Raw genomic sequence first — 12,694 nt, 5'->3', positions numbered from 1 at the left:
TGAGCAAGTAAGTAGTAACTATGCTTTTCCAATTTTTATTATCTTTATCGTAATCAACAACAAACTTTTCTATGAATACATACAGCACATAATTCATTAGCCTAATGAAAGAACTAGGTGCATTTGTTAGCTTACGCAGCATATCCAACCATTTTTACAATCCATTATGAATCAAAGTTTTATATAGAAGTGTGCATTGAGGTTCAACTTGGTTTATGTCGCTGAGATGCTTGTAGCATAGCTTTATGCAGCCTTGTTTTCTCGATTTTCCATGTTTTGGATTTGCTTGCATGCTCCTGCCTCCTTGCTTAGTCTTCTGAGATCTATTTGAAATTTTATGCAGGTTTTGATAGCAGCATGTGTCTGATTGAGTCTATTAATTGATAATTGTTAGGTTTTGATAGCAGCATCTGTCTTAGTATGATCTTCAATTTGTTTATGTCGATATGCTTCATTTCAGTTGGCTCTTTATGACATTCTACTATGTAGTCGTATCAATATAGTTTTTGAGCTTACTATGATGCATCTTTGAAAACTGAAAAGTTTTATGTGGGGGACTTGACCTATCCCTACTTCCCATGCATCTTATGCGCTTTCATATCAGCATTTGAAGTTTTAATAACTCTTTTAAGCAGAAGAATCAGTAATGAAAGACAATTGCATTTCATCAATCATTAATCAACATGGGTAAGAGATAGTTAACAAGTCATAGATGGTTCCAATATGACACATTGAGAAAAGAGAAAAAACTAAATCCCACATGAAGTGAAGTGAGTTGATAAAGACCCAAAGCAGGCAACAGAAAACAAATAGTTTGCGACTCCGGACGCCATATGACTAAATAACTGTGCTCCCCGAGAGAGTAAAACGACTGAGCTTCCGAGCAATTCTCTCCGGTACTGTCAGTTTTGAAGTCGAAGTTCAAGTGGAACGGAAGCACCATTGTCATGAACTATATGGTATATATGACCAAGAAATGAGTGAGAAACAAGAATTAATCCAATTAACCAGACAAAATACATAAGTATGTCTGAATAATGTATGTAGCACAAGGTCTTACTTCAGTAATTTCCACTTTGGTACAAATACTTTAACAGAGGTTTCTATACACGACATGTCCAATACCATATTATGTAAGCTCATGTTGAACTATAAGTTCCCCTTCCCACCATCAGCACATGTTATTCATGTGGGGAAGTCCAAGGACTTGTCTTCCAGGCTCTCAACTTGGACGTATCATTCTCGGTTCTTCAAGGACTCGTCTTCCAGACTCTCAAGTCTCAAGTCTCAACATGGATTCAAAAGCTCTCAAAGGACTCGCCTTGCAGAATCCTAACTTGGATTTGTCTTGCTTCCACTCAATGGATCTCCATAGACTCATCTTCCGAGCTCTCAACTTGGAGAGTCCGCACTGTCGGCTCTTCAAGGACTTGTATTTCAAGCTCTCCAAGGACCCATTGTTCTTTCCAATAACAACATTTTATCAACGGAATGCACTTGATGCATGACTGTAAAACAAACTTCATATTTGAAATATGTATTTCTTCTTTTAACATCTCATTCACTATAGTAATAGGAGGAGAACATAACTCATCCCCGACTCTAGGAGGATAATACTAATCACACTCAACTCCAACAATAAGAGGAGAGTTCAGTAGGAGAAAAGTTGGGTCCAATTAGCAGACTTAACATTAAAATTATCTTAAAAAATTAAAATTATTCGAAACGTTTTGGTGATGATATTTAAGAATTTCCTAATCATAAATAAAGTAGAGAATTTACATGAAATATTATCATTTCTTATGATTTAGATTGAATCCCTAGAGTTGTAAAATACTCTTATTTTCTGAACCTATGATCCTAATTCAAAGTATGAATGAGGATGAAGGTTTATCTCTAACACTTTAACTCATTGGACATCATCATCATGTTTAAAAACACCTAACCAATCCCATAAACCCTAGCACTATGCACTAACACTATTCATCTTACAACTTCCTCTAACACTCAACTTCAACCATCTTCCCCTCTCTCATAAATTCTGACCTCTTGAACCTTCTAATAAGACTTTGACCAGCAGAAGAATTATAGGGAGTGAAGAAGGGAATTCCATGTGCAAATGAAGATGACAAACCCACACCAACACCCAACTAAACCAACCTAGTACATAAGCTTAGAAACAACCCTGAAGCTTCACTTCCTTCTCATGTTTGTTCCCTAAGACTCGGCTAGAGAGAGAAGGCAAATCTCTTCCACTTCCCTCAATTACCAAGCTTTGTTCTTCACCTAACCTACATCAAATCTCTTCGGATTTAATTACCTCAAATCTCTTTCTGGAAAGTTTCTAATCATTGGCTTTAAAGAATGGCTTGTGGCTTAGAATCTTGGTCATCGAATGGTGATTTGTGAGAGCAACTCTTTACAAACACAATGGCGACAACAAATCCTACAACAACTTGTCCATCGCAACTGAGCAGTACCACCGCTCTGAGCCAACCACCCGCAAACCAACCCCAGAACTAGACACCGCCGGAGCAAGGGGAAACGACCAGGAGGGGAAGAAGGACCGAAATAGAGGCAGCAAAGAAGGGGATCCCGAGAACTATATTTGGTTGGACGTAAGGAACTTTCGCATCAAGATGGAGAAGAAGGAGATAGGTGGAATAATGGGGTTGTCGCTGCGTCGGAAGGGAGAGGCACGACAACCACCCAAACAAGGTTCAACGAGATTGCGGGAGGAAACAAATTAGAGAGATAGACTAGAGAGAGGATCATCTCCCTCATTAGCAAGTATTTCTATCTTAGATTTATAGGAGGATGAAATTAGTAAGTAGGAGTATTTTTATGAGGATGAAGTAGCTAAGACGATTTAGAATTATTATTCTTTTGACAATAGTTTTGAAGATAGTTTTTTTTAGGGAAGAGGAGAAGATTACTTTTTATATTTTAAAAAATAAAAAACATTTAGTTTTTAAAATAATAAAAAGCTTTGAAATAAGAAATTAATATATAAATATAATACACTAATAATTTATTTCAAAAAATAATATTTGATTAAAGTAGACAAAATTCCTGTTTAAATTAATTTTAATTTTCATAAACATTTAAAAATAAAAAAGAATGTAGTATAATTCATGTAATTATTTTGCCATACTAGAAAACGTCAAAAGTCAGTACCAAACAGCCAAAAAAAATAAAAAAAGCGTCAAAGTGACGTTGATTTCCAAACCCTCACTCTGACCCTCACCCAGTGTCACCAACGTGAATTTTGGTAACACTTCACTATTTCACTATTTCACTTCAGTGTCAAAAATCAAGAACAAGAACAATCACCGTTCTCAGTTCTTCTTTCTCTGCAATTGCAATTTCCAATCTTCCAACAATGGTGAAAGCCGAAGAATCTCAACCTCATCATCATCATCACGTTCGCATCAAAATCAATGGCCCTACTCCTATTAACAAGAACAAGAAGAAGAAGAAGAATGTGCAGCAACCTTGTCACTACCTGTGTGGTTTCTGCAACAAAAGTTTCGCTTCTGTTTATGCTTTGAACGGACACACCAGAATGCACTCATCATCGCACTCCGACAACAACAACAACAACAACAACAACGTTGTCAAAACCTACGACGGCACAAACACATTCCCTTCCGACAAGTCTTTGTTTTCTCACACGACCGTGACGAGGGAAATTACGCCGTGTCGGAACATTTGGAGTGGCTGCCGCTTCAACATTGCGGCGGCGTACGGTGGTGATGACACGTTCTGCCATTCTTCTTCTGCGTCTGAACACTCTGATGATTACTTATCTGATGGCTCTGTTTTCCGATCATGGCCTCTGTCTTGCAAAAGAAGCCGCAAACCAAGATTGTCCCCTCGCCTCCGCCGCCGCCGTGGAAGTTCTTGTTCGGAAGTTGAAGTCGACCCTCTTATGCAAGAAGCTGCGTATACTCTCATGTTGTTGGCAAATGGGGTTCTTCATTCTTCAACACCAGGAGGAGGTAAAGCTCTATGCTGATCGATCACTACCTTGATTTCTCACCATCATTATCAATTTCATGATCAAATTAGAAGACAACAAGTCATTCAAGTCTTTCTCAGAATGAAATTACTTACTCACTGTTCTTTCTTTCATAGCAACAATTTGTAGGCTTATTTGAGAAACTACTTTTGATTCCCTTATGTATAGTGCTTGGCTGTCAATAGTAAGTTGTTGCTTGGCACAAGCAACCATTTTTAGGCTTATAACACTTGAATATTAAATCTATTGCTTTTGGTTATTCTTTGGATTGTTATTGGATTTAAATGTTTCGCCAATTTTAAGGTGGATGCTGCATGATTCTAATCTTCAGTGATAGTTGATGTTATCCATTTATGTATTTTCTATGACTTACAAGTTACAAGATGTTGATGGTATTGTCCATTCTAATTAGGGTTGCATGCACTTACATTCCCCCCCCCCCCCCCCCCCCCTTTGTTCCTAAGTTTTTCTATATCTGCTTGTTTGCTGATCAAACACATTTTAATAGGGGGGAAACATACAAGTTCTCCCAGCAATTTCCTAAAATTTGTGGTTAGTATAGTGTTTCTAAATATTTTTATAGTCACACACAGTGTACTGACAATTGGAAATGGGTTTAAAGTGTGGAGTTTAGTTGAGAAAAAAGAAATTATCTGATTGAATCATTAAATAAACTGGTTATAGATATTGATAACAATAAAACCCATGTGTCCTGTAGTAAATGCTTCAATGAATCCATGGTGTGGGCTATTTAAATCTCAGTGAAACTTGTTGCTTTACAAAGATTCTGTGGACCATACATGTTCTGCCATAGCTGTGCTTCTGCTTCCTTTGCATCCGCATTATTTAGTTCTTTATACGTGGGTTCTCTTATCTATTTGTCTACTACATCAAGCCACCTATAGTTCTCTCGTATATTGTAGCAGGAGTGATGCTTCTGTCATAAAGATGCTTAACTTTATACTTGGAAAAATATACATTGCATGAGCTTCTATAGACAGCACTATAGGAAAAAGAAATTTCATATCTATGTGACAGTGCGGTTGTGTTTGGTTTTCTACAGGTTAATTACTGATTCACTCGATCAATCTGTTATTTCATTACTAAGTGTTAGTTATTTGGTCTAGCTTCACATAGTTAACTAATGGCTCCCCTCTAAGGGATAACTCTAAAGGTTGTCTAAACTCTTAAAGATTACCGCCCCTTGGACTTATGTTCTCACACTTTATGTTTATAATTTTAATGGACAATGAGTTCCATGATCATCCTTTTCAGTTATTTTTGGCAACCGTACTAAGTGCTAACTTCTTCTCTTTCCCATAACACTGCCACTATCATTGTCCTCAACATACTGGATGTGTTCTTCTACATGCTATTTGGGGAAAAAGATTAGATGCTATGGTCTATGAATAATTGTAAAGATATTCGTGGGGCTAATAACAATGTAATTTCCCTTAGTTTATGTTATTTATTTGTCCTCATGGAATTGTCCATGATCTGAGGAGCTATTAATCCTTTGGTTGAAACAAATATAAGATTTAATGGGTTTTTAGTCTAATACCTTGAGTCACTCTCATGAGGTAAGTGATGCATGATCCATGCACCTTCCAGAAACTGGCTCTCAATTCTCAAATGTCAGATACTCGCTTGTTTGTTAATTTCCACATAACAATGTTTTCCCAACTTATTAGGTAAACTGCTAGGTCAAGAATATCTTCTGTGTTTATTTCCTAGTTTGGCATTACCACAAGTTAACATTATTCTAATTATCAATAAAAACATAATTGAAAACAGAACATGTTCAATTTTCTGTATTCATTTCTTTTTTCACCATTCTCATTTTCTCAATCTCTAGTTGAAAAGCATACTTATTTCTCATACCATATAATTTAATTGTTAATTACTATTCGAATATCTTAATATATGTATTTATTGGTCCTTAAATTATATTTTATTTATTTTTCTCCTGTATTTTGACTTTCTTATGTAGATATCTTCCCTTGACTTTCTTAGGTTATAACTTAACTACTTTTTTTTGAAGAAAATTTCTCCAATTTATGGCATTCCAGGAGTGCTTTATAACTTAACACATTGGCCCCACAAGCTGGAGTGCTTTATAAAGGTACTTGTTATGATGAGATTTGCATAAGAACTTCTTGTTTATAGTAATACATTCGAATTAGATCCATATTAACTAGAGAATATTATAAAATTGGGTAACTAGCTGTCACTCAAACAAATAGTACATAGATGATTTAATATTTGACTTGTTTTCCAGAAAAGGTCCTTCGGCGTGAGTATCTACAAGGAGCCCGTCTTTTTGATATTAGCAAACAAGCAGGTGAGGGTATCTATTCTCTCCATGTGCTTTATGACCTTATAGCTTGCCCTAAAATGAGTGTGTATGAGACACAATTGGAATGTATATTGAAATAGAAATGAGAGTCCCCTGAAACGGGGGATTTCTCTGATGATTTTCTCTTTTCAATTTTCTTTTGGCTTTTGTAGAGTAGTGTGGTTTCAGGTCACTCTGTTGTATCAGCTTTTGCTTGGTTCATGAACTCAGGTGCTGCTGTCTTCGCATTTTGGCTGGGTATTTGGAAATTAGTTCATGATACTGAGTCACAACTAATGACTAAGTAGTCATTGACTTTTGATGCTACTTGGATCACAATAAGGTGACAACTAACAACTAGGTGACAACTTTTAGGAATTGTAAGATGTGTTTCTCCGGTGACAATCACTTTTTCTGATTAAAATTAAGTAATTGTTAAGTGGTCACTAGAATACTAGAATAATCCTCTAGGAAAGTGCCAAACTCTATTTACTCTCATTATCCTCTATTCTCAGTTCTCATTCTGGTTTACATTTTATGATTTTATAACTTCGAATGTCACTCCATTATTTCACTGATCAATCGTCAGCTTCAAGGTATTGTCCTATGATCAAATTTTCTGTCCTTGTTTTATCAATTTTGATGATGTGGCTGCATGAGTATCTTCTCTTTGAGATACATATGGTCAGCTATTTCTTAGTCTGAAACTGCATATCCCAATTCAAGGTATGTGTCGTTTGAGAATTGTGTCTCAGTAATTTAATTTATAAGAATGTATGAAGCCTTTAGATATTTCATTCCTAAAGAAGATACAGCAATGACAACAGAATGTTACTAAAAAGTTCAAAATATGGAGAGGTGTTTACCTTTTTATCTTAATTCTGGGTGCTCTTTCTCTTCTCCTTTATGGTGCTGCCTTTGATGTATACTGTCAGAACTCAGAAGGATCTTTGTGGATGTTGATTGGATACAAAATGTGTGGCACTACAAGACTTTGCCACAGCACACCTTAAGGTTAATTATTTCTTCATGCACATATTATGAAATTAAAGACAAGTTTTATATTATAGTGATATATGTAATGCAAATATGTGGGGGAATTATGAAATGAATTGCAATTTTAGTGCATATGCAGGACAAGGCATGGTTTTGGTTCCAGAGGGTTCTGGCAGTGGCTAATCTGGTTTGTTATTCCGTCAATCTGTGAGTTCTTGGTACCAAGGTTCCTTCCAAGAGCTTTCAAGAGAGGTATCAGATTTATGCTAAGGAAGCCCCTCACCTATGGTGAAGCCAGATTAAGGGATTTGATTTGGCATTTAATATAGTTTTGCTATTGCAAACAGTTTAGAGCTTTTTTCCCCTTGCAAAAAAGTTGTGATGAATGTGTATTTTATAGCAGTTTTGGACATATACTGTTCTGTTAGTGAAACTTTTCTATATTGGTTATCACACTCGAGAAAATTAGATTTTTATCTACAAGTCATGAAGTAGTTTTGATGCACTTCTGCTTGAGTAGATCTCTCTATAAAACTTTGAACCAACATTTGATTTTAATTGAAATTGTTCAGGATTTGAAAACATAAAAATAATTTTTATGAAGAAAATGGATAAATTCCGCCTATAAGGAAGTAAATTCTGTGGCCAAAAAAGGAGGCAAACTAGTACTTTGCGATAGAGTTTTCCCTGGCAGATTGGCGACGTAAAACAATCCCTCTCTAGGCGGATGGAAATTGGTAATCTCTTTAAGCGCTGAAAAAATTCCCACTCTTAATTTGAAAGGGAAATTGAATAACACATAAAATGACTAATTCATAAGCAATGAAATTTGAATTACTTTGCGGTGATTATGAAATTGCTCGCTAAATATCTAGTGACACCGCTTTCTGCCATGATTCAATTCCGTCGCTTATTATTTAGCGAGGGGTTTTTTAGTGTTTGGCGAGGGATTTCTCCCATCAAATTTGCTTTTATGATTCATTTAGTAGGGTCATTTCTCTCACTTTACTGAGGTGAGGAAACTTTATGAACCATGCATATTCACAATCTTGATGAACTTTTCATCGCTTGTGAAAAATATTTAATAATATATGTATATACTCCAATCATGGAGTATAATTATCTAATGCCCCTAAGCTTTGCGGATAAATTTCGTAATCAATTTTTTTTTCAACTATGATCAAGTGTTACTCATTTATGGTTGTCTGTCTACTGACTTGTTACATCTCTTTTGTTAACTAACATTTTGTGCACCATATGCACAAAAATTAGTGATTATGCAATTTAGCCCCGGTCATGATGCAATCAGCGGGCTTAGCGGAGGCTCTTTGTTTGCGGTGGGTAATGCGTCTTTGCGGTGGGTAATGCGTCTTGCTCTTAATCTTGGGTTCCACTATGTTTTGAGACGGATGCGTTGCAGTTCTTTCAGTGGTAGAGACAGCGTAGTAGAGGCTTTTCATACCTTGATTTAATTATTGCGGACTGTCGCACTTTAGCTTTGGCTTTTACACACATGGATGTTTTATTTGTTCGTAGATCCGCCAATAGTGTCGCTGACTTTCTAGCCCGGAGGGCCTCCTCAGTTTTATTGGGTTAGATTTTACAAAGAAACATAAAAAAAAAAACAGGAACATACATACACACTTGAATTTGTCGAGAGAGAGGGAGTAGAGTATAATAATATGATATCTCATTCACTACAAAAATAGGATCTTTGGTTCCAAATCTATCAAACAGAAAAGTGAGAGGTCTATCAAAATGTAACCACCAAGCTGATAATGGTGGAAGTCATCAATCTTTTTCTGCAAAATAAGAGATGCAAACGTCAAGTTTACTTCAAAAACAGCTAGTAGTTAAATTACATATTGAAGGAAAATAGTGCAAGGGATCATCCAAAGACCACCTTTACCATTTGCAAATAATGTACTGCTTTCTCTCAAACTAGATGCTACAATCTACATGATATTCTGACAGAAGGTACTCATATTTGTACTATTTCGATAAGAAGAATTCTTAAAGAAACCAAACTTTCACATGCCACTCCGCTCCAATGGGACGAAAATCCTTTTTTTTTTTGGGAGGGGGATGGTGGTAACAAAATGGGCATAGAATAAAACAATATCAATTGGAATGAAGTTTATGACATCAAACAATCCTCAGCATTACAAATCAAGACATCATGCTGAGAAAACCTTTAGCTACTGTCCATGGGAAGTTGTCATCTATATTTTGAGTTAGGCATATCCATCATAGAAAAACTATTTTGACTAATGACTCCAGTTTCCTAAACATCAAAGCGAAAATAGCAGCATATATTTAGTAGCAGTGGGTGAGTTTTGTGACATTGTCACAGGTAATTCTTGAAATTCTAGGGTTTTAGGTATCAAAAGAGGGAAAGGAGATAACAGAGCCTAAATACTCTGAACTTGATATTTACTTGATATGACAGGACTTGTTACACTTGAACGTATTGCAAAAGAAACAACATTATCTCTATTTATACTTCTATTAGACTCGCAATCCTAGTTAAATAAGGAAATAAATGATGAAGTTCAGGGCATATGGAAACCAATCTTTAAGAGATCGCCTAAGATACTCTGATATGTTCAAAGATATAACTTTTTACGAGTAACAAATTGCCTGTGTATTCATTGATATCAGTACTTAACAATTTAGCTCACATCCCCCAACATGTTAGAATAAAATTTGAGAGGGGGGAGGGGGTGAGGGGCAGCTATTCTCAAGTCCAATTGGGGATAGTTACATCCCAGAATTGAATAACAGACAGGCAGTTTATCCTGTACGTTTTTAGCCAATTATCCAACTGACAGTAGTACATCAAAGATCTCTAATAACATAGAAAAAAGATAAGTCATACAACATACGCTATAAGATGGGCTTTATTTACTCAATGTCTAGAGGCAAGCAAATGTCAGTCAAGTAGATTTTGTAGGAAAATGATGGGTCTAAACTACATATCATGACATCATTTCAGGTGTGGCAATTTAGGACCTTGAGACTGAATTGTCGAATGTCAAACCATAAACTTTCATATAGGAAATAGAAAATTGCAACTAGAATCACGCTCATGAGAGGAATGTGCAAAAAAAAATATTAAAATGAGAGGAAGAAAATGCACATGAAATAAAGATAAGCATATAAATCATGAAGGCAGCAAACTCAATAAGTTAAAAGGATGAAAAGGAGAGCAAACAATTTATACAAGACAAATGCTGGGTAATAGAGGAGACATTAATTTGATTTTCTAAGAAAAATAATACCTTTACGAGAACAGAGCAACTGGTTATGGAATGCTTGTATACTTTTACAGGCAGACGAGAACAAAGGCAATCTATTCTTCACGTCAAAGAAATCAGTTCCCTTGTTTGATAAATACTTTTCCCTAAAGCAAAACAATTTTTCACTGGCTTCTCTTTGCAAGTCAGATACACTAGGTACATTTCTAATCCAGATATCCCCTGGCATGTGTGTACCAGAAAGAGGACCATTGGAACGTGCTAACTTCACTGCAGAGTTTTTTGTCGCCACAATAGCTGGATTTAAACAAGTCACATGAATGTGCATCAGTTTAAGACGCGGCCCAAAGGCAGACAAAAAGTTTAAAATGTTGATGAGAGGTTTACCATTATAAGGAGCTTCAAAAACAAAATTAGCTGGAAGGCCAATTCCGAAGCCAGCCAGAGTGATGCCTACATTGAATCCAACGCCACAACCAGCTCCAACATAGCCTATCACTTCAGGTCCGAATCCCGGACCCCATCCTACACCACAACCAACACCCACACCCATTCCCCAAAAGGCTCCATAAGTTGGATGCACAGGGTTCCACCTTTCATATCTCCTAAACAATCCTTTTATAATCATCAGAGCCTGTGAACAGTAGTAAATGACAAATCACTCACAGTAAAATTGTTAAAATGGTAAACCTCTAGTCAGCTGGTAAACCCTGATTAAACATTTAGACGAAGATAGTAAACTAACTAGCACCCAACTCTCAAGTCTATCTATCACAACACTATGACATCAATTGTAAAGCTGTGAGCAATCAAGCATATATAGTTTTAGAAAAATGTAGAGCTGGTTGTATACCAATCAAAAAGTATGAGTGATTCAGGGACACGTTAATTTCCAATTTTCATACTTTCTGACGGGTATCCATCCAATCGGGCTCGTAGTCACTGAATCATGAGTGTGAAAACTGAGTTTTAATGAAGGAAATGTTTGATTGCAATTGTGGCCGCATTATTAGAGTATTTGAAGTCTCTGGCAATCGTATTGTGACGCAATTGCAACCCTATCATCTGCATCTGTCTGTTATTTCAGTAAATGCAACATAAACATGACCAAGACAAGCAATCAAAATTCAAATACATAGATGCAAACAAATGATTCAATGAATAAACGGCACTAAAATTGTAGCTGATGAAACGAAAACGAGGGAGAATGAGATTCAGTTGCTTTTACCTTCACTCACAGAAACAGAAAACTTCCAGGGTTTGAAGAAGTTGTGCGGATTTGAGAGGTACAGTCTACAGCGACGCCTATACAGAAAGAAAGGAAAAGGCCAGAAAGCATAGTTGATAGCGATGAAGAAAAAATGGCAGTTGATAATGAAGTATTAACAAAGAGAGTACAAGTGAAGTTCACAGCATAGGCATTTCTAGTCTACCATTATAAACTTGTGGTCAGATTGCAATCAATTGGTGTATTCACCGTGACCGTGAATTCTAGCTACTCCGGATATACCAATGAAAAGAAAATGGTAGCAACCCCTCTATTTTTAACATTAGTTTGTTTGATCTTTCTTTTGTTTGTAGAGAGATAAATTTTTGTATCGACTACCTAGCTCATAAGGCATCTATCTACCTTTTCTGATGTTGTTTGGATAGAAGGCGGTCATCGGGGTTGTTCAATTTTTTGCACACTAATATTCTGTCTTCTATCTCGGGTTCAATTTGATTATAATGATATGTTAAGGTAAAAAAAACATTGTTTTATTGGTGGGCTTATATTCAAGTGGGTTGAGAATGTATCTTATGAGAATTACAGTTTTATATGAGAACATAGAAATAAATCACGACCGTTAGATCTATCATCAACAGTCAAGATTAAAAGAATTTAATGGTCATGTCACATGATCACTTAAAAATGTCATGTAACTTTTTTAAAAAGTCACATGACTTCATGTTTTAATCTTAACCATTGATGGTTAGATCTAACGATCGTGATTTATTCTTATGCTCTCATATAAAATTATATTCTTATAAGATACATTCCCCAAGTGGGTTCACTAAAATTATGATTAATGTATCATTTCCAAT

General features: G+C 36.0%; 2 protein-coding genes across 3 annotated transcripts; one reads left to right on the top strand and one right to left on the bottom strand.

Moving 5' to 3' along the window:
• Window positions 1-3,132: 3,132 nt before the first annotated feature.
• Window positions 3,133-7,807, top strand: LOC130709933 (uncharacterized). Of its 2 annotated transcripts, XM_057559065.1 has the most exons (5): window positions 3,133-4,001; window positions 6,063-6,143; window positions 6,300-6,362; window positions 6,588-7,370; window positions 7,481-7,807. In XM_057559065.1, exons 1-4 carry the CDS (start codon window positions 3,756-3,758, stop codon window positions 6,627-6,629), a joined length of 432 nt encoding a protein of 143 aa, XP_057415048.1. In that variant the 5' UTR covers window positions 3,133-3,755; the 3' UTR covers window positions 6,630-7,370; window positions 7,481-7,807. The 2 variants fall into 2 exon arrangements, 1 of the variants encoding a protein (XP_057415048.1); XR_009010234.1 differs by having other exon boundaries at window positions 6,300-7,370; window positions 7,492-7,807.
• A 1,158-nt stretch (window positions 7,808-8,965) lies between these two features.
• LOC130715361 (cadmium-induced protein AS8) lies at window positions 8,966-12,189 on the bottom strand. The gene is made up of 5 exons (XM_057565447.1): window positions 12,043-12,189; window positions 11,838-11,914; window positions 10,997-11,243; window positions 10,634-10,906; window positions 8,966-9,154 (listed from the first exon to the last, which is right to left on the bottom strand). The coding sequence occupies exons 3-5, from the start codon at window positions 11,235-11,237 to the stop codon at window positions 9,144-9,146; spliced, it is 525 nt and encodes a 174-aa protein (XP_057421430.1). The 5' UTR covers window positions 11,238-11,243; window positions 11,838-11,914; window positions 12,043-12,189; the 3' UTR covers window positions 8,966-9,143.
• Window positions 12,190-12,694: the final 505 nt, after the last annotated feature.

The sequence above is a fragment of the Lotus japonicus genome, chromosome 4, assembly GCF_012489685.1.
Source record: "Lotus japonicus ecotype B-129 chromosome 4, LjGifu_v1.2".
Classification (NCBI taxonomy): domain Eukaryota; kingdom Viridiplantae; phylum Streptophyta; class Magnoliopsida; order Fabales; family Fabaceae; genus Lotus; species Lotus japonicus.
This window is presented reverse-complemented; position numbering and strand designations above follow the sequence as displayed.

Excerpts from the sequence above, each read along its gene's own strand:
- LOC130715361 (XM_057565447.1), bottom strand. The coding sequence starts at position 11,237 with ATGATTATAAAAGGATTGTTTAGGAGATATGAAAGGTGGAACCCTGTG. Across the intron at positions 10,907-10,996 it reads TTTTGAAGCTCCTTATAATG|CTATTGTGGCGACAAAAAAC; the intron begins GTAAACCTCTCA and ends GTTTAAATCCAG.
- LOC130709933 (XM_057559065.1), top strand. The coding sequence starts at position 3,756 with ATGACACGTTCTGCCATTCTTCTTCTGCGTCTGAACACTCTGATGATT. Across the intron at positions 6,144-6,299 it reads AGCTGGAGTGCTTTATAAAG|AAAAGGTCCTTCGGCGTGAG; the intron begins GTACTTGTTATG and ends CTTGTTTTCCAG. Across the intron at positions 6,363-6,587 it reads TGATATTAGCAAACAAGCAG|GTGCTGCTGTCTTCGCATTT; the intron begins GTGAGGGTATCT and ends TCATGAACTCAG.